General features: G+C 44.4%; 1 protein-coding gene across 2 annotated transcripts in view; it reads right to left on the bottom strand.

Moving 5' to 3' along the window:
- Positions 1 to 26,511, bottom strand: part of LOC135386342 (cuticlin-1-like) — a 129,397-nt gene that overhangs the window by 18,140 nt on the left and 84,746 nt on the right. For both annotated transcript variants that reach the window (XM_064616203.1, XM_064616202.1), the window contains one exon: positions 23,790 to 23,850. In XM_064616203.1, coding sequence (XP_064472273.1) covers positions 23,790 to 23,850 — 61 coding nt within the window. The remainder of the gene's footprint in view (positions 1 to 23,789; positions 23,851 to 26,511) is intronic.

The following is a 26,511-nucleotide window of genomic DNA, read 5'->3' as shown; positions in this document are numbered from 1 at the left end:
AGAGAGCGATTCTGGTGGACGCAACTGAACTGCACGTAACTCTCGTAATGTATTCAGCACTGAAGCCATCAGAAAACTAGTCTCGACATTGTGACACTCTTTGGTTTTAGTGCCTTGAGACTTCGCCTTTGGTGACAAGCTCGGTGATGATGTTCTCATTTAGTCTTTCAAAGCGTTTCAAAGCGTCGAGGTTAGTGTAGTTTCCCTTTCTTTTATTAATAACGCGTCCTGGAGTAGCCAGTCCCGAGTGGCTCGAGACTACCATCTCCATTTTTTTTCTTTTAAAATCAATCAATCAATCAATCAAACTAGTCTCGAGAGTAATCTTCTCACCAGTTCTCGTGGCATAGTGGTTAGGATGATCGCTGTCCAGCGTCCGTGACAACAGGACAAGTCGTGACAAGATGTGACAAGTCGTGACAAGACGTGACAAGTCGTGACACGGGTTCGAATCCGAGACAACCGCGGCTGTGCTGTCTGAGGTTTGGCTGAGACTTTCCAGACGGAATGTCAGCACAGTTCCCCCTGAAGTCGGCCCAGCACGCATACTAACCCCCTTCCGCTGTCCTCTCTCCATATGTCCACGTCTGTACGCCCCTCACAGCCACAGCTGCTTCGCGGCGCAGTTGCTTCCATGCACCACTATACCGATACTTGTTGCTGACAATTCCATAGAGGCAGTGGACAACCTCAGCTTTCTGATTTTCCAGTCGTCGGGCGCTATATCGTGTCCACATATTAAAGCTACGTTCCCACTGTAGGTGAGTGGCCGCAACAACGGCAGAAAGTTCGCTTAGAGGTCACCGGAGGCCCGCTTTCCGGCGCCGTCCAAACAGTCGCTCACTGACGACCCCGGACGGCGGATGACCAACAAATCAAAGCGAAGAAGGGTCCGTGACGGATGAAAACAACCGTTTGTCTTACTCCCTCGTCAGTATATATCTCGAGGATCTCGAGAGTACGGCGAACAACAAAAAAACGACGAAAACGGTGTCGGACACTTCAGCCGTAACCCCGTCCGCCGCTTCCAGCCCCGAGGGCGCCCGCACTCTATACATAGGGCCTGACTTTTTAGGGTTAAACCCGTATCCGCCCGATATTTACCCCCCGAACGAAATATGTAAAATTCGGGTTTAACCCGAATCTACCCGAAAACATCCGGGTCGCGTGGCACACTCATAAGCGTGCATTAAAATAAAGTTTGATAACATTGCTAAACATTAGTTCCATGTTAAGACAAATTTTTATTAAACAAAAAAAATCACCCGAATACACCCGAATTCCTGACGACAGAATATGCCGCAACGGGATTTAACCCGAATACACCCGAATTTTCAAATGAAAAATATCACCCGATATTTACCCCCCGAATTTGGCCAAAAATAAAACCCGAAAAAGTCAGGCCCTATCTATACAGTGGGAACGTATAGCTTAACTCTCTAGGCACGACGGCCGCACCGCGTCCAGATTGAGTGGACGGGACTTCGTTGTATGTAACCAATTATTCTGATCTTTCGGTGCACGCATTGTGTCAGATTGGAGCGGGCTGTGTCCGTTATATGCATTATGCAACGGTTACGCTTCGCTGATTCGATGAAACGCTAAAAAAAAGAAAAAAAAAGAAAAAAGAGACACACGGAAGTTAGTCAGGATGCGCGGATATTCTCATTCTCTGTTTAATTTTTTTTTTTCTTCTTCTTTTTTAAAGCGGGAAAACGGACGAATAGGAGAATGGAAAAAAAAAAAGTGAAGGTTGCACGACCGCGCATGCGTGGCGTCTTGGTTGCGTCACGTTCACAATATGTATCACTTAGTTGTGAATTCTTCCTCCGGTGCGCGTCTTATGCTGTATAGAGGAAAGAACGTTACCGCTTGGCGGTTCGCTGCACTCGAACACGTGACCCATCCTAGAAATCGGAAGCGGAGAGGCTCGAAGAAAGGGTAGAAGAGGGGAAAACGCAGGAAAGTGAATAATTCGTAAGAATGCTGTTCCCACCACACAGGGATGCATTAAACCAGCCATTTTTGTGACCAACGTACCTTGCTGTCGCTCGTTGCAAGATCGCACCTCGATGTTGATGTTGACGAAAAGTATATACAGTCAACCCTCGATTTATGAACACCCTCGGTTCCCAGAAAAATCGTTCATAAATCGAGGGATTCATAAATCGAAAATTCTGTTAACTGAGTACTATCGAGCAAATGCAACAGTATTTCCGAGTTAGGATTGTGTTTATAATGCCATATATTGTGTAATTTTGCTTTTGACCATGCCTTCTGCTGTATCAATCTCTCAAAGAACAGACGTTAGCGCACTCACGCTCTGTTTATTATGCAATACTAAATTGTTTAATTTTGCTTTGGACCATGCCTTCCGCTGTGTCAGTCTTGGAAATAAGAGATGTCACCACATTCGCACTGGGCTGGTCTCGGATTTCCTCCGGGATTTTTAACCTCCGTTTATTAATCTCCGAGCGACGGCGACCACCTTATTCATCAACTGAGGTCAGGAACACTTGCGGTCGCACCTTGTGCGACCTCAGAAAACCCGTTTGTTGTTCGGATTTCGAGGGGTTAAGAACCGAGGGTGCAATACCTGGAAAACGTTTTGTCAGTTCAGGCGTCATTCATAAGACAGAATTATCCATTTGAAGGTTTCTGTTGACCTCGGAACGATCCGTTCATAAACTGAGGGCAAAAACGCTGAGCAACTCATAGTTGGTTCCCAGAAATTCCGTTCATTGTTCGAATATCGAGGTTCTTAAAACGAGGGAAAAATGAATGGAAAAAGTTTGGTTCCCCGTGCTCGTGTTCATAAAACGAGGGAATTCATAAATGGAAGGTTCATAAATCGAGGGTTGACTGTAATAGGGAGAGATTGAACTCGTCACATCTATTGGAGATCATATGATTGGTTGATTTGTAAAAGATAAAATGGAGATGTTAGTCTCGAGCCACTCGAGCATAGCGAAATTTGGCGATTTATATATCTGAACGTATACGTACTAGTTTCTGGATATTTAAAAATTAATATGGATTTAAACGAGATTGATTTAAACGAGAAGATTTAGTTAAATAAGGTGGATTGGCAGGCTTGTTCAATTCTGCAATCCCGTATTTCCCCGGAAACATCTAATTAATAAGTTACTTAATGAATTTTAGGTAATTAGTCGTCCGGTAGTTATATGCTCTTTCCCGCAGCATGGCCGCCTGGTAGCATAATACACCTGTGAAAACCGCATCTAGGTAGCTCTCACGTAGCTTTATTACATAAGCATTCCGTAAAAGATAAAATCAAAAACGCCCTGTATATTGTTTTTAAGGGGTTCCAATCGTAACCCCGGTTGTGTGCTGTCCCTGGTTTCCCCTGGATTTACCGGCAGACTTGCCGTACAGCACAGTTCCCTCTGAAGTTGACGCAGAACGCATACTAAACCCCCTGCACCGCTACCGTTATACACCGTACACCCCTACCGTACACCCCTGTACAGGGCCGCTACCGTTATAAGACAGAAGGGCCGTTTCTCCCCTACATGTTCTTTTCGACATTGTTTCTTCCTATTAAGGAGCAAGCATGCAATCAACTAATTACAACGACCGCATTAAGGTAATCAATTAAACTTCCAGCTTCCCTACCTGTGACCAAGTGCTAATCGTTACTATCCAAAGCAAAATAAACACGCAACATTTTGACGTGAGCACACTAAATGAGTGGAACGCGCAATGGAATGCTGGGATTCTATACAGAAACAGTAAACAGACAAAAAGAAGCTCTTAGCTCTGAGCCGAGCACCTTGCGTCAGTTTTTGATTGCTTAGCTTCGCTTTGTGTAAAGGCTCCTCTCACCGTGACCGGCTGGGACTTTGCCAAAGCGGCATGTGTGCCGTAATGCCTATATTTATCTAACGGTGTGTCCTCACAAAAAAAAAAAAGAACGAAAGAAAACCTGTCACGTGATGTCGCAAAACCTGCAGAAACTCATACAGCTACACTGTACGCGGAAAGAAGAACTGAAGCTGAATTTAGGGGACAGCCATGTGACGTCATTACTAGTAGTCCTCCGGTTTCGTCGTACAGTTGACTGCATAGCGATTTAGACGTTAGTTTCGGAATTTCTGGACTGGTGTGCTCGTATATAGCGCGTCCAAAATGGCCCCGAAAGTGTAGTGCGCAAAGCCTCCTCATTAACCTTCTCAGGTCACGTGACCCTCCCAGGTCTTCCAAGAAGCTAACATCACAACAGACTACCTGGACATACGCGAAGCTCCCAGCACCTGGATCTAGGTAGTTCCGGCGGTCGCCACTTGGCGGTGCAAATTTGGCGCTCGTTGGCATTATCCAACGTCACGTGATTTTTCCGAGACCACGACAATGTTTACGACGATAGGATGGGACTGCGCATTCGTAGCCAACGCCACCTAGATACTTCACTGCTTCACCACGAGTGGACCTACAGAGTCGCCACGACGTCTGCATGCTTCAACCAATCCCAGCAGACGACTTATAAACACAGACTTTATCTGGCTACTAGTGGATGCCAATGCGGCTGATGGCGGTTCGTGACCATGGCTACGGGCTCTCAGTGACCACGTGACGTCTGTTAAGAGGCTTTTTTTTTTTGTCTAGTTGGATTTGACATATCAACCAGCGGACCATACTGGAACGACGGTGGTCATGACGTCCATGACACACGATATCCATGATGTTGATGTAATTTCTTTTCAACAATTATAGTGTGCCTGAGTACTAGCTAGAGTAGCTTGATGGGCTTGTTGGTACATGACTCAGAGAACAAGGAGCAGTCAGAAACAGGGACAACGACACAAGAAGACACACAAACAGAGGCTCCACTATCAACAAGTTTTTACTGAACTACACAAGCACATTTATAACCAATGGTATAGAGGGGAAAAAAGTGTGTTCCGTTTTTGCCCCTTTTTTCCCCTCTATACCAGTGGTTATAAATGTGCTTGTGTAGTTCAGTAAAAACTTGTTGATAGTGGAGCCTCTGTTTGTGTGTCTTCTTGTGTCGTTGTCCCTGTTTTTGACTGCTCCTTGTTCTCTGAGTACTAGCTCCCGCCTTGCTAGAGGGAGCTATAGTATCGAAGCGCCCTAGACCCAATAATGTGAAGTATCGTAACTCTCCCTGGTGAACTCTGCTCTCCCGCAGACAACTGCCTAGCTATATCTCAAGATCTCTATATCAGGTCGGAGCTCGCATTTGTTGCCTGCTCATACGTGACTGGTCTCACGCTTTTTCCCCAACTCTCAACTCTCTGCGCCTCAATCACTTCTCTCTTCTAGGTATGCACTGAACGTGAATTTAAAGGTACTGTAAAGCAGCAGAGGCCGAATTTCATTTAGCGCGGCTATTCGATAGTCCAAGCCATCAGTACAAAAACTGCGCAAATTTCATTCCAATCGGTGGTGCAGTTAATTATAAAATTGAAATTAATTATTACGGGCAACACTGTATTAGTATTCGGAAGGGATCCGTACTCTCAGCCGCGTACGGCGGCAACCACGTTGCATGCGCATAACACTGGGCCCGACAGCCGAACAGCGCTACGTTTCTTTTTGATTTTATTTCGCAAAAAATACACTAAATAGGGGTCTCTGCACTCCCATGGAAATATGACACGAAATAATATAGCCACCAAAAGAACAAAACGCGACAAAATAGTGCTGCATACATAATACATATTCGACAGTGTTGCCCGCTGCACAGGGGGTTGTTTGACACCAGGCGTCGCGCCGCTGCACTACGCCGGATTTTTCATGATAAATAAAAAATATTTAGAGAGCGTTGTCGGTCGTACGGTTCCGCATATGGGATTTACAAGCAACAAAGTCCCAAGCCACGTCGAAAGCATATCCTGCTTGTCTACTGCTTTACAGTACCTTTAACGGCGGAAGTATTTTACCCATAATCTAAAATTTTGAGCCTATAGGGGCAGTTGTTATATTGGATAATACATACCACTCCACACGTTATCTTGTCAGTCAGCCTGGTATACAATGAGTCGTCGATCACTCGCTCGTTATTATACCCTCCTGGCGGACGGTTCAAAGGTTGACCACACTCTCTTTATATGTCGCTCAGAACATTTTTTTGGCACTTCCTGCCGACATGTCCGGGACGCTGACAGTGACCACCGGGGGGCGTCACAGTTTGGTGTTGATGGATGAAAGGATGAAAAGCTGTCAGGGTATGATCAATATACCTTTTTACACTCTCATCTGATTGAGTCGCTTCACCCCCTCCTCCCTTTCCTTCCTTCAATTATGACTGCGATATAAAAGGGTGTCCCGATCGGTGCTGCAGGTGCTGTCACGGAGGGAGGAAAAAAAACGTACGAAGAGTGATGTACGAGGAGAATAAATGATTGAATAATTATAGCTCCGACTTCTATAGGTACTTCAATTATCGTAACTGAAGCCAATGTTCAACACAGAGGAGCGACACAACACTCAATGAGGAGAAAGCTGGACAAGTTAGATGTTCCGATTAAAGCGCCAGCACAGCAGTATATAGGACATGATCCCGCACAATCTCCGATTTCCTGTCAGAGATGTCTATGATCCAAATATGTATATACGTGATGCTTGCTTGCTCGGGATTCTTATCGGACCTTTCTTTTGCACGATGCAATGTAACGTTATAGTTTTTGAGTACCGTAATTTCACGCGTATAAGCCGCACCGCAGATAAGCCGCAGGACGGGTTTTTTGGGACGGTTTGAAAATTTTCTGGCAGATAAGCCGCACCCGCAGATAAGCCGCGGGCAATACGAGACGACTGATTTGTGCGACAAAGGAGACCATAGAGAAGGCCATATAAACCCTGTGGTCCATACTCCGGGATCGGCACAGTGTACAACAGAGGAGGTCAGTTCTGGAGTTCTACCAAGATCGGATTGTGCCCTTGTGGGGGGTTTTTCGTGGACTGATGGGTCAGTGATCTTCCAGAAGACGTGAATCACTGTCACCACTTTCCTTAAAGCTGCTTGGGGGAATGCATCAGGAAGATCAATCTACTCGAATGTGGACCCGTCCCTGTTACGCACTGTTCGTGCATCTGCAGGGCAGTGCTGTTCCAGAGGCACTGTCGGCCCTTTCGTTAAAATTGGCGTATGGGGAAAATACCAGGAAAAAATAGTCATTAGATAAGCCGCAGGGCGCCCGTGAGAAAAAAAATCGCGCATAAGCCGCGGCTAATACGCGTGAAAATACGGTAATTGCAACAAGTTCAGAGGAATGACTCACTTGAGACCCTGAGTTGCTGAAATTACGTCTATATATAAACTATATTATATTAGACGCTATCGTCTTGCGATAAACAAAATTTTTCATTGCATAGTCTATTCTATCATGATATGATGTGCTCTAGCACAGGTTGAAAAGCTATTCTTAGATGGATAGTTGGCTCTTTAAGCTAAGTGAAAGAAATGTATGGCAGGAGCATTTCAACGCCGAGCATCTCTTGTAGGACCTTCGGCTCGAAATTTTTGTATTTCCAAAATTGCCTGTGTGTTGCCGTGAGAGCGCGGGAAGATCCACAGGGTGGTGAGCCTCTCCTCCGTTCGCGTGACGTTGCGTGACGTTCCCTCTGGGGTGGTCACGTGGGGGCGACGATGGCTGCCAACCGGAGGCATGCGTCTGCATGCGCGGGAATTTCAAATCGCGTGGATTACAATGCTTCGCAATGCGGATACAACATTATAGCGCAAAACTCCACGCAGAGTAAGGCATAAAATTGATAAAGTAGGAAATCCAACAAAAATATACGATATATGATCCGAGACAGCTATCCCTTTAATGATATTATGTTATCGAGACGCAGAGGTGTCATAAATTGAGACTCATAAACAAGCATGCGCGCTTCGTACCTTGGCACTCTGACAGAAAAAATAAAAATAAAAAAATAAAAAACCCTGCAAATTTACAGATTAGAGCGTCGTGTCAATAACATTAAAAAATAACTTTTTGCGTTGCCCAAGCACTGGGATTTTTAACGTTTCCTATGGATCACTAAACCGCTCGATTTCTTGCATCGTTCCATAACAAGAAGCTCGGTTCTATATGGGTGCAGTACTGCAGCTCCAATATTATTCGGCACTGACGAAGTAAACTGCACTGCGAAGTGAACGTTATATTAATCCCTGGTTAATTAATCCCCTATACTCTCGAAATCATTTTCCATACGAGACGGACAACAAGCTGCAGAGAAGAGCCTTATTAACTTTTATTTATTTATTTATTATTAGCAAATTAAATCCACCTCTCTGGGAAGTGGCCGGACTTTGAATCCTGACTCCTTGGGAAGGAACCGATTTTATTGTCTAGAGAAAATAAAAGAGGCCTGCACAGGCTAGTGCTGTCTGGATGCTTTCCCCTTGGTTTGAGAAATCAATGCATCGTCGCTCACGATCAAGTTCTGTCGCGCCCTGAAACAGCGACTTACTAGTTTCATTACACTTTGTCGAGTCTGGCTCCACTAAAAAAGAAAAAAAGAAAGAAAAAACAAAAACCCGCATCCAAACGAACATATACGGCAGAGTCGTTAGCACAGTGCAGTCCAAATGAATGGGGAAAGAGAATACTATTCGTCCATGTACGTCACTCGGATATTCATCGATGTATGTCCTTCGAATATTCGTCCCATATGATGTGATCTCCTGGAGAGAAGACAGACAAACAACAAAGGCAAACCGTGATTTTACATATCAGAACGGCCTTGTCAGTTGCGTCCTTGCTCCGTCTGCGTGCCCGTTGCGTTGCGAGTGCTTTTAATGGGCACGCTAAGTAGGCGCACCGGAGCACACGAGTGTTTCGCTTGACGCGACACATGCGCCAGGGGCGCCCTCCAGAGTGTCAGACAGCAACAGGTTTTTCGCGTTCCCATCTCATATGAGTGAACCGACGACAAGCGCTTCTAATTACTTCGTACGGTACAATTGGAAGCAAGAATACGGACGTACTACGTTACCAAATTCTCTCATTTCGGGAAACTATCATTTTTCTTAAAGCGCTATCAGGCTTTCCTATTACTGGGTAACTTCCGTACGGATATCAGCTATTATTATTAGCTGTTATATATTGTATTGTGTTGTGCATATTGTATTGTGTAGTATTGTGCAGTATTGTACATACCGAACTGCACACATTGTAGTATTTTGTCATGGTTGTGCTAGTTTTAAAGGTTGTGTTTAAAGATTAGGTAGTTTAAAGGTTAGTTTTAAAATAGCGTTCCATATTTCACACTACATAGATAATTTTGTTCATTCGCTGGATGCCGTCGCGACGATTAAAGGGGTAATGCCCTTGTCAAGCAGCCTCGTGCTCCTTTTTGGCTTCCCCCTGATTGTGTTCGTTATCTGGAAGTTGCAATAAAGCATCGTTTATCGTTTTATCGTTATTCGCGGGTCGCGGTAAGCTTTAAAATGCAGCCATCTTCACGCCATGCAGTCACCTTTATTGAAAATTGCTCATTTGGCCGTCTACTACAAATTTACGTCGTTTTTATTTCATTTGCTATCGCGAGAAGATATCATCAAATGCGCTACCGTCCAAAGAGAGCCACCGCGTTCTCTGTCTGTACAGCACGAGCAGACGACAGGAAGCGGCTAGAGTCACTAAATAAGTCACTAATGAGTCACTCTAGAAGCGGCATCTCCGAGAAAGCAGTGGTGTGTAGAGTCACTAAAGAAGAGGCCGCTTCTAGAGTGCTTCTAGATGCCGCTTCTAGAGTCACTAAATAAGTCACTAATGAGTCACTCTAGAAGCGGCATCTCCGAGAAAGCAGTGGTGTGTAGAGTCACTAAAGAAGAGGCCGCTTCTAGAGTGCTTCTAGATGCCGCTTCTAGAGTCACTAAATAAGTCACTAATGAGTCACTCTAGAAGCGGCATCTCCGAGAAAGCAGTGGTGTGTAGAGTCACTAAAGAAGAGGCCGCTTCTAGAGTGCTTCTAGATGCCGCTTCTAGAGTCACTAAATAAGTCACTAATGAGTCACTCTAGAAGCGGCATCTCCGAGAAAGCAGTGGTGTGTAGAGTCACTAAAGAAGAGGCCGCTTCTAGAGTGCTTCTAGATGCCGCTTCTAGAGTCACTAAATAAGTCACTAATGAGTCACTCTAGAAGCGGCATCTCCGAGAAAGCAGTGGTGTGTAGAGTCACTAAAGAAGAGGCCGCTTCTAGAGTGCTTCTAGATGCCGCTTCTAGAGTCACTAAATAAGTCACTAATGAGTCACTCTAGAAGCGGCATCTCCGAGAAAGCAGTGGTGTGTAGAGTCACTAAAGAAGAGGCCGCTTCTAGAGTGCTTCTAGATGCCGCTTCTAGAGTCACTAAATAAGTCACTAATGAGTCACTCTAGAAGCGGCATCTCCGAGAAAGCAGTGGTGTGTAGAGTCACTAAAGAAGAGGCCGCTTCTAGAGTGCTTCTAGATGCCGCTTCTAGAGTCACTAAATAAGCTACGCTTATTTAGTGACTCTAGAAGCGGCATCTCCGAGAAAGCAGTGGTGTGCTCCAAAGCTATATAGTGGCCACTCCGTGTGTCTGATCGTGCTCCCTGCTTGGGTGTGCCAAAAAAAGGGGCGCCCACTCAACGCACCCAATGGATCTCTCTATACGCGTGCTACTATTTGCCGAGCCTCATTCTCTTTTCCCCGTTAGTGATCTACTTAGGAATCCAGTGCAGCAATGCGGTTCGCGGAAAAGCCTAATTCATTGCGGCAGTCGCCTGGGGGCGTTAGGAGCGTTAGGAGGAGGATGGTTGTAGGCGAGGCTCTAAGAAGAAAGAAAGAAAAGTCCGTGACTTCGTCTATCTCAGAAAATAAATGCGGTAGATGTTAAAAAACAAAAAAAACTAAACTTCCATGCTTTCGCTCAAAACTCGTGCAGGGCGTGAAAATGCAAAGATAAGCAACTACAGAAACGAGAATGGACGTCACTTTACCTAAGTTACATCGCCTCTTCTATATAGGACTCTGGTGCGAGGTCGTTTGGTCATGCTTTTCAGTTTTTGTTTAATTCTGCGTTAACGCCGAGGAGCAATTCCAGCTATGAGCGGTGCACGGACGTGGGCAGATGGAGTGAGGAATGAATGAGAGACAGGGCGGTTAGTATGCGTCGTGGGCCGACTTCAGGAGGAACTGTGCAGACATTCGTCTGGAAAGACAACAGGAAAACCCAGAGAAAACCTAATAGAGCAGATCAGGGATTGGGACCCACCACCTTCCAGTATGGTCCTGTATGGTCCAGTATGGTCTAGTATCCACCTTCCAGTATGGTCTAGTATCCACCTTCCAGTATGGTCTACAACCCACAAGAGGATGCTACATCTGCTGGGCCACACATATGGTCTTTGGTAGTTTTGTGATACGCCTCCACTACCGATGTGCGTAGCAAATTTCAATGATTTTTATGTCTTTCGGGAGAAACCGTTACTCCACCGTTACTCCGAGGAGCTCCGTTCCTTTCAATCTTCTCGGAATGCGGTTATAACAATAGCAGAAGTCCTTCTGCAGCGTTCTTTTCTTCTTTGATCCCTTTAAGATAGCGAAACAAAAGAAGGACGCTTCAACAGTCTGGTGTACACTGCGTACTTATGAGATGCTGGGAAAGTTTCTATGGGCCACTGGGACTCCTGCATTCCATGCGGATAAATTGAATACTTTCTCGCTACATAATTGAACGTCAGCGAAGCCACCAACGCGGCCGAGAATCCGTTCGCTGGTGGTACAGGAAGTCGCCGTCAGAATCCACTGGAATCGGAACCATTACACTACGTTGGCAGGGACTACTGGACTACTACTGGACTACTGCACTACTGGAGGGCGCCATTGGCCTGACTTATTCGTACAGACACGCACTCATGATCTTTCACATATTTTCCCTCACGTACGGCTCGCGTCATAATTAACTTGAACACCGCTCAGGCCTGCGATGCACTGGCAGCGCCTACCTTCATTTCGAGGGTCACCCCTCTAACTGTAAATGGATGACCAAAACACCCTTCGCATTCTCCTAAGCACCACCATGGTCCGCAAGGCCGAGATGGCGTTCAAGTTAACACTGTTGCGAGTTGTACACACAACGAGGCAGGCGATATTTTGTGAAAACGATGGAAGATAGCCAAGCCAAGACTTTTCCACAAAATAGAGAAACACAACAGATATTGCTCGGACGAGCAAGCCACACCCCTATGTAATACGTGCAACGTTCTTCTCGACTGCCGCCATTTCAAGTCCTTCCGCGACAAGCTCAAGTCTCGCCTGATCAGCTTCGGAAACTCCATCTCTCTCGCAACACTACTTGGCACACGCAGGGGTGGTGTATAACCGCGGCGCTTCTCCACTACCTGCGTGATACGGTCTCCTCAGCAGCCTGTGACATCGTACACTCTAAGAAAAAAAGGAGTAAAATGGGGAGTAATTGCAGCTTCTACTCCCCTAGATTGCAATTACTCCCCATTTTAGTCCCCAACCCCGACATTTAGTCCCGACATTTACTCCCCAGGACTGCAAATTGTCACTAAACTTCGCGAATGGTCTCCTGAATGCAACAGTCTACGGAAATATGTGCCCTTGGACAATTTGATGACATAAGGCTGTATAACTCACCAAACGTAGCAATTTTCCAGCCACACAGAGTAAGAAACAGTTAGCGCTGCTTTCTTCGGAAATTGTGCTTTATATATGTCGCAAGATTTATTTTATCACTCGATATATCACGGTTGCCGGTTTGCTTCAAAGTATTTTCATGCATATACACGAATAATGTACCTGGGACTCTTACAGCAGCGCGTGAAATGCAGTCTCCACTCTGTGACCTTCATTTACTCCCGTGCATTTGCTCCCGAAAGGGACTATTTTTTGTGGCAATGCATTTAGTCCCCAAAAGGAGTAAAATTACTCCTTTTTTTCTTAGAGTGTAGGTGGGACGGCGGAAGACCTCTGATCCCACGTCGCCTTACTCGAACTACCCCAGGAACTTGGCCACCCACTAAGGAATGATTTAGCAAGGAATAGCGAGCCGTCCTTACTGACTGACTTTTCCTGTCAACATAAATAGATGCCCCCCCCCACCCCTGGACAGCTTCCGTGGTTTAGTTAGTCCTGTGTCCCTTTACTGAACCCGGTAGAGGACCCCAGCAATTCGGTGGCATGGTACCAGTCGCATGACAGGCCGTCCTCAGCGTACGGCCCCTCGCTAAGGTTTGGGTCAGACTTGTACGTATTTGGAGTATTGTATTTAAAATACTGTATTTTAAATACAATTTGAGGTATTTTGGTACTCTACTCAACACTTTTTGTTTTGTGTATTTGTACTCTATTTAAAATACATTTTAAGGTATTTTCTACTCAATACTCTAATTACATATTTTGGATCTCCCTCTCAAACTTTCTGTGTCTCGTCTTTCCATTATCTTGCTTGTTCAGTGGAAATTTCCTGAGTCCCTCGGACTTGACCTGGACATTGGCTCTTCTTGGAGGTCTCCATTTAGAGATCCTACCCCGTGTGTCCTAATCCTTGGTCAGTGAGGGTTCTATTATGTGTGCCCTGACGCCGAATTCTGACCTCGTCGAGCAGGGACGTGCTAGAAGTTTGCTTAGTGGACTTGTCTGGTATCTCTTTGTCATCTTTTTGGGACTTGTGTTTAGATTACTCCTATCACACAGCGGCGGCTTGCGTAGTGCGCGGGGTTTTGGCGCCGCTTTGACCAGTGACTTTTTGCGTTCAAGGATAAATAGTATCTTAATTGTATTTCAAATACGTTTTGAAGTATTTTGTACTCTATTTTAATTACTTTAATTTTCATGTATTTATACTCTATCTTAATTACATTCTAACGTTAGTATTTATTATCTTATCTTAAATACATTTTTGAGTATCTTGTACATGTCTGGTTTGGGTGCACAGTCCGCGGGCCAACACTGCTGTCACACGCTTGCTTACGATGTTCAGAGTCATCGTTCGAGATATTTTAATTAAATTCGCAGCCAATTATGTACTATCGAATTTTATAGCCAGCGCCTTCTCTGCGGTGACATCACGTACGTCTCTGTTCAGCAAAGCAAACGTACGTACCGATGAAGTGTCACCATATCTTAGAATAGCGGCCGATATTTCGAACAAAGAGTCTTCAGAAGAAGAACTCTTCGACATATCGGCGTCCTAGGGCTCTTCGCTTCACATTTCTTTTCCGGTTCGTGGGGTTTTCTGTCTTTATCTCGGTCGTCTCATATCCGCATGAAAGCCACTATGGTGCAGTAGCTTATGCTTACCTCACCGTGAAACCGAAGCCGGATATGCAGTTCGTTTTTTCTGGTTTATCTCGAGAACTACTACATGCACCACTCTGCTGGATGAAATTATTAGGTTTAGCGTCTAAACGTAATTTCCTGGCGAATACAACTCCAATCTGAAAGCTCCGGAATGTCCCTCTCAAGACCTCTCTCGTGGGATGGGCAGGATGGAGCTACGGACGAACAACTGTGGCGTCGCTCACTATCATAGTTGTCTCGTAATATGTTCCTCCGAATAAGGCGCCTCCTTTCTTTCCTTCCTCCGCGAAGCCCGCCTCATCACTGGTTGCCAGGCGAACCGGACGCGGTGCCACGGCGTATATATTCCAACAAAAAAACACACACACGCAGGAATGAAGGTTAAAAAGCGGAACGAGTGAATCTCTAGCGTGCAAGGTCGCGTCCTTGCACTTCTCCCTGTTGCGACGTTTTATACGGACTCCGCCGGTGCTGCCATCTGATTAGTTACGTTGCTTCAATCATTCCGTTCCCGTTGCGGTGAATTAAAAGCCGGCGGTGGCGCAAAAGTCGCACCTTAGTACTCAGGGAGGCGTCGGCGCGCTTTTGTGCTGTGACCAGACAAGTGAAAGGTGTCTGCTTGCCACATCCTATTATGGAAGTGTGTATCGGTGTTGATGCCTTGTTGTGTGCCACTGGAGCTTGGCCAGGAATAAAATATTGCGTGCGACAGCCATGACGACAGAGGCTGCCGGAGGAGAGGCATTATAGTGCCTCTTGCAAATGTTCGGTGTATAGCGCAAGCGTAATGTAACTAGAATCCGCTGAACTTAGCGGATTGAACGATGCATAACTTAAAGTACGTCAAAAAAAATTGAACAAGAACAAACGCGCAAACAAGAGAGAGAGAGAGAAATACATGATGACGATGATATGGGGATGACTTCCGCTCATTGAGCGGAATGCTACCCCATTGCTATTGGGGGAAAATGAGAGGATGGTGATGAGGATGATGCTGACGACGCTGACAGGGTTTTAGAGAGAGTCGATCAGGCCGGTAGTTTGCAGGAATTTGATGAAGGGTCGTAAGACGGACATCTGCTTTCGTGTGTCCCATGGTCCCAAAATGAGACTGAGGTCAAGGGGTCGGCTGTCAATCCGCGCAAGGTCGTTTGCCAACAAGTGACGCTCCCTCCCAGGAAATAAAAGGTTGACTAGGAACTCCGTGAAACGTTTGTGATAATGAATATACTCGAATTGTTTTCACGGAACAAAGTAATCATTATTTCACTATCATAATACTTTCATTTTTTACATTATTTCAAAAGAAGCTTTCATACTTTGCGAGTACAAGTACAAATACCAGTACTGCCCTGACATCAAGGTGAAGGTCATGCAGTGGTCAACAAGATCATGGCTAGAGGGAGTCTATGCACTAGTTCCTCCTTGTGGAACTGTGCACGTAGAAATACTCCTCAACAAATGAACCTCTGCACATGCACAAATGTACATGTGCACCAGACTCTGGCGCGAGAACATCATATCTGCCACCTACTGGCAAGCGACAGCTCGGACACTAGTTGGCTTTGCGCTTATGCATTTCTCCCTCTCCCCTCCTCCATTTCCCCCTCTCCTCTCCTCCATTACGCGCTTCGACAAAGAGACCCCCCACACCCCCCCACACCCTCACCAAAAGCGAGTGTCTGGATCCGCTTCCGTGTTATGAATAGCTAAGTGTGTGCTTTGTGTGCTCCCCCAGTGTTAATTCCCCCCTCACCCTCACCTCTCACCCTCATACACATTACTGTAATCTTTCTTTTTTTACATTTTATTTGTCTTTAACTTCTGTCTCATCCTTCTTTAATTCACCTTTCGTTAGCTTTTCCTTAGTTCCTAATTCTTGTCTTTTTATTTATTTATCTTTTTTCGTTTTCTGTTTTTTTTGTTTGCGGAATAGAAAGCCGACATCTCGTTTGGCTGACCATTCCTCCTCTGTTTTTTTTCCCTCTGTTCTAATAAATATATTCCCCTCCCCCAGTGACTCCTCTTCTTGTTTAACATTTAACACTCGCTCGTGTGAAACTTTTTCAATCTACTTTTTGCACTCCATCATTCTCTAGCCCGTTCATCTGTTTGTCTTCTCCGTCTGTACACGTCCTGAGGTAGCCAGTCCGCACTTTGTCGAGACTCATGTCGCCATATTTTTTCTTTATCACGTCACAATCAGTTTCTTTTTTTTCTTCTTTATCACATCGACACCAGCTTGAACACCAAATAACATACACCGCAAACTACTATTAGTTTAAATATGGCATATATACATATCGAAAAAGCCACACAGCGGCGAGATTTGAACGACGCATCTCCCGATTACCGTTCGAGCGCCTTGACCAATAGACGATTTGAAAAAGATGCTCGCGCCACCAAGCGCGCCGCGCAAAGCAGCATGGGAACTTTGAGGGACACTGCTGTGTCGTCTGCTACGGTTATGGTGTATCTCGGCTGACGCCGCTGCTACGCACACCGGGAATGTTGTTGTTCTTCTTCTACCTCCGCCTCTGGTCGTCTCATAATGCTTTAAGGCGCTCTAAGTTCCCATGAGCCCTTGCGTGCCACAGGTGGCGCTTGCTTTTCTAAAAAGGCGTGATGTGGGCAAGCTAACGCTTGTCCCATCCTACAGTTGGCAATACAAGGTCTATTCGACCACGCTGCCATCGACCAAGGCGCTCTCCACCGGTAATCAAGAGCATACCTGGGTAAATTACTTTTAAAATGTAATTAAATTACGTTACTCACTACTCCATCTAGAATTTAATTAAATTATATTACTCATTACTGCAATTCAAATGTAATGAAATTACATTACAATTACTACGAAAAAGTAATGACATTACAAAGTCATTACTGCGAGCTTTAATCGTAACGATGTTGAGGATGTGGAAATTCATTGTGGGCGGGCGGAATCCATGTTGCCAACTCTCTCTCTGCCAAGTGCCAACGCAGAACACGTACTCGATTGTTTTGCAAAAAGTAATGCGTAATGTCCCTTTAAATTACTGCCCAAATGTAATGAAATTACGTTACAAATTACATAATGTGAAAAGTAATGCATTACATTACAAATTACCAGAAAAAGTAATTCATTACAGTAATGGCATTACTACCCAGGTAGGATCGAGAGATATATGCGTACACTGTAAACTGAAAAACACCCTTGTGGGTGTCAATGACTTGTCCTATAACTCACACCACTTTTTACACCGTGTGGTCTGGAACACGCTTTTTAGATGCTGTATTCTGGGTAAAACACCCTTTCAAAGTGTGCTTTTCCATGAAAATGCCGTCTTTTGCACCCTTTATACACCCTTTTAGGAGGGTGTCTAGCAATTTTACACCCTCCTAAAAGGGTGTTTAGAGGGTGCAAAAGAAGGCATTTTCAAGAAAAAGCACCCTTTCAAATGGTGTTTTACACGGAATACACCCTCTCAAAAGGGTGCTCCAGACCATACGGTGAAAAAAGTGGTGTGAGTTATAGGACAAGCCATTTACACCCACAAGGGTGTTTTTCAGGTTACAGTGTATAGTTGAAATCGACCCGCTGTCTGGTTTTTTCGGCGACTGCCATATACTTCAACTGTTCATGTTCCCAGGCAGCTTGAGACTTGTGTGTTTTTTTTTGTCTCTCCGTTTCTACGTTCCCGCCTCAGAACAATTACTTTCCATCAAACTACCACTACTATATGTGCCGTTTGGGTTCCTGACTTTCACCATGTATACACTGTAACCTGAAAAACACCCTTATGGGTGTAAATGGCTTGTCCTATAACTGACACCTGTTTTTACACCATATGGTCTGGAACACCGTTTGTAGAGGGTGTATTCTGTGTAAAACACCCTTTGAAAGGGTGCTTTTCCTTGAAGCTGCCGTCTTTTGCACCCTTTATACACCCTTGAGGTGGGTGATAAACAATTTTACACCCTCCTAAAAGGGTGTGTAAATGGTGCAACAGAAGGCATTTTCAAGGAAAAGCACCCTTTCAAAGGGAGTTTTACACAGAATACGCCCTCTAAAAACGGTGTTCCAGACCATATGGTGTAAAAAGAGGTGTCAGTTATAGGACAAGCCATTTACACCCATAAGGGTGTTTTTCAGTTTACAGTGTAGCTTCCAACATTCCTGTCCATCGCGTGCTACAGCCACTAAACGTGCATGTGCTCTTCGAAACCAGGAAAATACTTTGTCAGGATTAAATAGGCGTCTGCGACATTCCGTCGGGGGATCCAACCACATCGTTAGTCTGTTGTACCAAAGAAAGAGAGAGAGAGAGAAAGGATATGGAGCCGTTCTTTATGAACAGGAAAATTCTGCACGAGGGTTAGAGGTTGTCTGGCGGGGAAAGTGTGTCGTGCCATGCCCGCATGGGGGAGCCTGGGAGGAGACAGCCGCAAGACGCGTTTGCAGAACCCTGCTTGAGTTTCTAGTATGTTTAGCGAGGCCAGTTTGGCCTTCTGTTTGACCATCGGATTCGGGGATATGATCTTAAGGTCTGACATTCGATTAACTTGTCCGAAATAAATTCGCGGGATTCGTTCTGGTTCGAGATTAATGGCTGTTTTGATGAATACAGTCTCGTAAGAAAGAAACCTGTCTTTCAATGCGTTTTCAGCATTTTTCTATTTGCTAGGTTTTTAAAAAGGTAGAATGGCATTCAACGAGGATTCTATCACATTCTTTTGCTATCAAGCTTTCGCACGAAATTCTCTAATTGAAGAGGTAGTTGATTAATTAATTTTATGCAATTAGTCATCATCTTGTAGTTACATAGTCGCTTCAATAACATAACTGAACTACAAAAACGACATATATGCTGCATAGCTTTTTTTTTATATATATCGTAGCTTTTATATTTGAAAACTTCTCTAAAGTATTTAAAAAAAAGACGCCCTGTACATCCATATTTATTCAGGTGGTATCGTAAATCCAAAAGTAAGTGTTTTGTAGTGGTCTAGTGTGTTAAAAATGCCTTTCGAGGAAGGGACAAACATTTAATTGTTCTAAATCCCTCCTTTTGCAACACTGCAGACACAGTTCCAATTTCCGCAACAGCCTCCAGGTGGCGCCACTTCCAATTATCGTCGTCTGCAACGAAATCGCTCCGAAATCCGCTGCATTCGGCGCACTGGCGAGATTTATCCGTCCTTTCATCGCACGATAAATCTCACACGCCGAACAGGGAAACACGTTAGGATTCCCATCTCTTACGCAACTGCGATGCCGCAAGGAAAGTGTGATAAGGCGTGGGTGGCCATGCAGGACGGAGAGAGAGGAAAAAAACAAAACAAAACATATTGGCTGTCTTCACCATAAGTGGATTGCGACAGGTGTAAGTCGTGTACGGCTTCGACAACCGACATCCCATCCTTGCTTTCGCATTCAAGTGCGAGCCTCCCTGTCTCCGTGGGGGGAGGGCGATGTTATATTATCAAATCGAAGGTCGCGAGTAGGAAAAAAAACAGACACAAGCGCATGTGTGCCCTAAGAAGACATAAGGACATAGGGCGCATCATTAACTGCCCGGTAATGCCCTGCCTCTCCGAATATGCTTCTTTGAAAAAAAGAAAAAAAAAAAGAAGGAGAGCTTTCTGTACTTGGTACGGCACATGTAATCGCCGTGAAAATGAAACGGAAAAGGAGAATAGTAACTTAAGATAAGTGCACGATGGAGTTGTATGAAAAAAAAAGAAAAAAAAAGGAAAATGTAGAAGAAAGAGCTGTGTTTTTCAATTGTGCATTCGAGGTCACGAACACGCGTATTCTCTTTCGAATTGAAAAACATGGGGGCGCCTATGTTGATTTCAAACATCACTAGCACGACGAAACCGCAAGTTGGTTATCGTCCCAAACAGCACAACATCTTGGGCCAATATTGGACCCATATCGGCAATGTCGGCCCAATATAGGACCAAGATTGGACCAATATCGGGCCGGTATTGCTGGTATTGGTCCAATATTGGGCCAGTATTGCCGATATTGGTCCAATATTGGGCCAAGATGTTGTGCCCTGCTTTGGGTATAGTTAACCTGCTCTGTTCACCGGGAATCTTGGCAAACTGCGGACTATGTTTACTTTTTTTTTTATCCCGCGTTAGCGCCGCGATGCAACTGTAGCTATGAGCGGCGTACAGATGTGGACAGACGGAGAGAGGGCAGCAGGAAGGAGAGGGGGACAGGGGGATTAGTATATGCGTCCTGGGACGACTTCAGGGGGAACTGTGCCGATATTCTTCTGGAAAGTCTTCGGAAAACCCCGGGGAAAACCTCAGACAGCCACAGCCGGTGGTAGGATTCGAACCCACCTACCTCCCCAGTCTCCAGCACGACCTTGGCCGCTGGCGGACTATGTTTATAGAGCCTTCGCTTTTTCACGATATGTATTTGAAAGTTTTTTTTTTCACGAATGTATATTTTAGCGGATAACATCTAGAATGTTTGGTATTTTATCGAAGCTTTCACAAAAACTAAACCGGTCTCTACTGGTCTGGTATTGGAGCAACAGCAAGCCAGACCTGTCACTGTAAATTCCTATACTGACGTGGATAAGTACCGGAACTCTTCGGATTCATTCTAAAAAAAAACCGTTACCTCCTTGCCACATTTTATGAACGCTATTCACATCACTGGGTAAATTTAACAAAAAGTGCGCCCAATGGTATACGGCAATCCTTTAGATGTTGCTAGATGTTGTGGAATTCCCGCTGTGTGATTATAGTAGCTATCGCACTATTCAGCACGGCACAGCGCATGGATTTTAAAGAACGCCGTACTGGCTTCTTGTGGGAATACATTCTTCAAAGACTGACCGCGGCCACGACTTTTCTTTTTTTTTTCTCTCTCTCTCTCTGTCTTAGGAAAGAGGGCGCTGCAAGAATGATTATTTAAAGAGGTCCAGTAGTCCATTGTCTGCTAGAATGCACAGCCAAGCGTTTGTATACAGCCCAGCCATAGCCCAGCGTATATGCCGTGAAAGCGTTTCGATAGCGATTTCCTTTTCTTTTTCGTTTTCTTTTTTCTTTTTTTTTTTTGTTCCGTTAGGGGGGCGTGGAAGTTGCACGATTAAGGAAAAGGGCGCGGCGACACCTAACGGCGAAAAAGCGTGACTTCCCCAAGCGAGAGAAAGAAACACGAAGAAAAAAGGGTGACCTCGAGAAAAGTAACGGCGGGCTCTTGCCGTTATCGTGTATTGTGCAAAAATAGCCAAATGTATATTTCTTTTTCTTCTTCTTCTTCTTTTTTTTTTTTTTGCCACTGGACATATGCACGTGGTTTAACTGCGGCTATATCCACGACGCAGAAACTTGGACGGCCGAACAGCCGAAGCAGTTAATGGGGAAGCAGCGGAAAATGTAGTAATGGCGAATTCGGGTGGTCATTTCGGAGCAACTTTTTTTGCCAGATCTCGAGCAGTCATGTTCGCTTGGTCAAAATGAAGCAAATCTTGCATGTTCGCGTGGCGCTTTCCGAGCGCTCGGAATTTGCTAGCTAGCACTTTTTTTGCCCGGTCTCAAAACGATCGAGCAGCAGATTGCTCAACTGTATCCGGTGTCGTCACATCCGCACTGCAACGGTGGCGAGTGCCCTCATTGGCCCGCATGTTGAAATCACGTGGTTTAGCAGACGACAGAACGCGAAGACTTGCGACCGCGACGCCCCTATCGTGATCCAAGTACCTAAAACCGCTAGATTCCTAGCAATCATGTTCGCGTGGCAACGGTCACGTGATCCAGCTCGGTCGCCGACCTAGCAATTTCCGAGCGCTCGGCCGTTTTGCTACGAAATGACCACCCGAATTCGCTATAAGTGTGTGTGTGTGGGGGGGGGGGTCCCCGAAATCCACCATTAAGAATAAACGTTTAAGAATAAAACATTCAAGAATAATCCGCTTAAAAAATACACGGTTCAAAATATATCTCCTAAAATAAACCGCTTACTATCCCCGCTTAGAGATCACCGCTTAATAATTCACCATTAAAAATAAACTGTTTAAAAAAAAAAACCCTCACCATCTAGCACGGAGGCGAACTGATTGCAATTTACGCCGGGTTAGAGCACGTGCACTGCTGCACGTGCCGCCGACCCAAGAAGGGTTGCACTTCGTCATCCGAAAGTTTCATTCAATTACGTGTACTCGCCGATTTTTCTCGAATAAAAGTCTCGGTCAACCATGAACGACCCTTGTAAGTTCGTACGTAGATTACGCGGGTTGTGTGTCGGTTCTGTGTTTTCTGCACGGATTCCAGAGTCTGCACACTGTTGCAGCTCCCACGTGTGTCAGAGCAAAGCAAAAAAAAAAAAAAAAAAAACTTCTTTCTTGACTTCGTTACGTGCCATCATAATGTGCGCATCAGTCGACGGCACGTTTGATGATTTTGATCGTGACGACAACCTTAGCAAGTCGCTTGCTATGGGTCTTCCAGCGAGCACAGCGAGTTGCTTGTAAAGCGGACAATCTCGCTGAACCAATCAGCTTCACACGGAAAAATAACCGTTCGAGAAATAACTTTCTTCGGCTTGTCCGTATTTTTCGCCGTGGAAACGTTCTTCAGAAGTAGGACGCCAGGATATCCTTAGCCATTCTTTCGTTCTCGAAGATAGGAAGAGTTCAGAGAAAGGTTCTAGCACGATGAAGAACTTTTGAAGAATTCAATATTTTTTTTTTTCAGATTCCTGCTATGCCGCGTAGCAATACATAAACTGGTCCTTTGTGAACATTCTACACTAAGCAACATTCTAAAGCATTAGCATCACACGAGAACAAGGTGGCACTTTCTGCTAATAAGCCTTGGTTTCTCTTAAAGTAACACAGAAGTCATTTTTGACACCCTGTTTTCTTTGAATAAAACTGATAAGCAGGCGTATAAGATGTACCATAAGAATTAATTCACCCCATAGAGCCATAATTATCGCACAAATTGAATTTAAAGTACGCCGCAAAAAGCGATCGTGCGCAACTGCGGTGGAGAGCAGTAACAGCCTGTGATCTGCCTGGGAGTCACGCTCGCTCATTGGTCCAGAAGAATGTCGTCTGCTACTCCGCTGTCGTCTGCTACTCGGCTGTTCGATTTTCTGAAAAAGCATTGCTCCTGGCTCGGTCATGATTGGGCCGCTCCTTCTATCCCCAATTCTCCGGGGGAACTTGGCAAAACTGGTTTAGGGCGCGGCAAAGGGGCAGCGCGCTGACCCCCACTGACCAGCCAACCAGAACGAGTTGCCCCTGTTACGTCATCGGTGACGTGGCATCGTACCTTCTACTCCTCGTTATACCCGGGGTAGTGAATAAAGGTTGAACGCACGGAGCCATCTTAATGTGAGTTTTTGTCTGAGAAACAAATTGCACACATCAAAAACTTTTCGCGCTATTCGGTAAAATGACACACACACTTTCATTAGACGTCTGAATCTGATTTTTTTTTTTTTTTTGATGGCCCTCTGTACTCCTTTAATGTTTAAAAACAAGATCGGCTCACCGATTTTGGCAGTGACTCCGTCGTGCTCGTGACCACTGCATCGATGCAATCCTAGTAGCAACTGTAAAGGAAAAATAGTTCAATTAAAGCCAGAGCATTTCAGCCAATACGACACGGCACAACACTAATGAGATTTCCCAAATAGTCGTTTCCAGAACTCCAGAAGTACCGGAGAAGTACCGTGGTTCATCGAAAGCACTCGCTGGCTTCAAATACAACACTTTTCGTGGGTTTCGATGCGTTGTCTTTGCAATGCACCCAAATATTCTAATTTAATTATTAATTAATTAATACAATTATCTATTATTATTATTTATTTTACTTATTATATATTAAGTTTATAATATTACAATATTTACTTATACATATTTTACTTATTTATATATTATTTTTTTAATTATATGTATCTCATAATAAATCTAATATGAATTTTTATATTCTAATTAATTTATTTTATTTATTTTATACTGTTGACTGCCTCTTGACAGTCGTAACAGGAATGGGCTGCGAAAGTTGTTATATACAAACACAAAGGGATACCAACTGCATAAAGTAAAAGAAAAGTAGAAAAATATGACACTGAGAAAAAGAACTACGTCAAATGGAAGGTTGGTTGCACTGCAGGGTTAAACTAGAAGCATTACGCTTTCGTCTAATACAATCATCAATACAATAATTAAGCCTTACAATTTCAACAGGACAATGGTCAACAGCACCGAGAGTTGAAGCGTTGATTACATCATAGGACAGTACAATCCAATGAGACACTGTTCTTGAGAAAAAAACAGAAAATCTGAACGCATTAATCCGAGAGCAGGGAATAATAAACATATGGGGATGCCGAGATCGAACTGCTCTGTTTATGTTGCGTGTAATGTATTTAGTGACATCAGTACGAAACTTGTCACGTAACATGAGATAAAGTAACTTAAGTCGATCACGTAATCGACGGTGGTTCTATAGCAGCTAACGTGTACAGAGACGTTACAGACTGATTACAGACAGATTACAGTCGTTACAGATTAGATTACGATGCAGAGATGCGCATCGAAAGATCGACACCCATAAAAAAATACATAAAATAAAAACTCGCTTAGAGCACAACATTTCGTCTTCGTCACTTGTAACGGCGCTATATCTTGTGTCATATACTCAGTCGTGGGTAAGTTAATAAGTTACAGTTAGAGTTAGCCTGCAAATATAGTAACTGAGTTACAGTTACTCCTTTTTGAACGCAACTAGTTAGAGCTACAATAACTATGAAGTAACTTAATAGTAACTTAACGTAATTAGTAAAGTAAAGTTAGTTAATTTATAGTTCCCTTCGAAGAAACAAGCTGAATGCATAGATGTAGCCCTCAAAAACTTTGCTTTGGCACTTGTACCGTCCAAGCTTAGTTACCGTGTTTCCCATGGGCCCGAAGAGCACGGTGAAAGTATAAGGTCATTCCTATAAGGCTGCGTATGAGATGATAAAATTCGCGGAATTCCTGCTTGGGAAAAACTGCAGGGTCTTTAGAGACCTTGACAGAACAACACTCAGAATCTAACGTGTGATGGAAAATATTGCAGAACCCGAGGAACTTAGTTACAATTACAGTTTACAGTTACTTTAACAAAAAGCGCTACTAGTCACAGTTACAATTAAGATACTTTTGCAGAAAAGTAACTAGTTACTGCACACTGCACTAGTTACTTTTCTGCAAAGGTATCTTAATTGTAACTGTGACAAGTACCGCTTTTTGTTAAAGTAACTGTAAACTGTAATTGTAACTAAGTTCCTCGGGTTCTGCAATATTTTCCATCACCCATTAGATTCTGAGTTACAGTGAACCCTCGTTATTATGACCATGGTCGTTCCCGAAAATTTTGTTCATAATGCGGAATTGTCATATTAACGGGGGTATCTGCAGAGGTTTCACAGCAATGTTCCCCAAGAGTATGGTCCTAAAGCGCGTATGTCAGATTATCGGGGGTCATATTAACGAGGGTTCACTGTATTCAGTTATAAGTTACTTTTGCAGAAAAGTAACAAGTTACTGCACAAAGTAACTAGTTACAGTTACAACTTACTTGTAACTTTGTTACTACTCAAGACACATTTCACTGTAACAACTTGAGTTCAGCCGTTTTGTATCTCTTTATCTTCGCTTTGTGGCACAAGCGAGTTATAATAATGAGTTCCGTTTCACTTTTGTTTCAATAGCGCCTTGTATTAGCGACATATTGGGCACGTTTACAATCAGTCGACTGTTATAGTGAACCCTCGTTAATATGACCCCCGATAATCTGACATACGCGCTTTACGACCATACTCCTGGGCAACAATGCAGTGAAACTTCTGCAAATCCCCCCGTTAATATGACAATTCCGCATTATGACCAAAATTTTCGGGAACGACCATGGTCATAATAACGAGGGTTCACTGTATACTGGGAGAAGTACTACAAAAAGGGGGCGACAAAAAGTTGAGACCAACTGCGTACATAATCCGGACTGACAAATATGATGGTATCCCTGCAGCGATAAATCGTTTAGGCTCGTCTCTTGGCATCGTTCCTATGTACCGCATACATTTGACTTGGCTCCCACCACCCATTCATGAAAAAGAACGAAGCGTTCCGGTAGGGAGAGGATGTTTAAATTAACGGGATAGGGGCGGAAATTAATGATGATGGGACACGCAGGGGTCTCCACGTTGTGATTCTTGCGAAATGCGTAA

Source organism: Ornithodoros turicata, chromosome 2 (genome assembly GCF_037126465.1).
Source record: "Ornithodoros turicata isolate Travis chromosome 2, ASM3712646v1, whole genome shotgun sequence".
Lineage (NCBI taxonomy): Eukaryota > Metazoa > Arthropoda > Arachnida > Ixodida > Argasidae > Ornithodoros > Ornithodoros turicata.
Note: the sequence above shows the minus strand (reverse complement) of the source record. Positions and strands in the feature narration are given on the sequence as shown.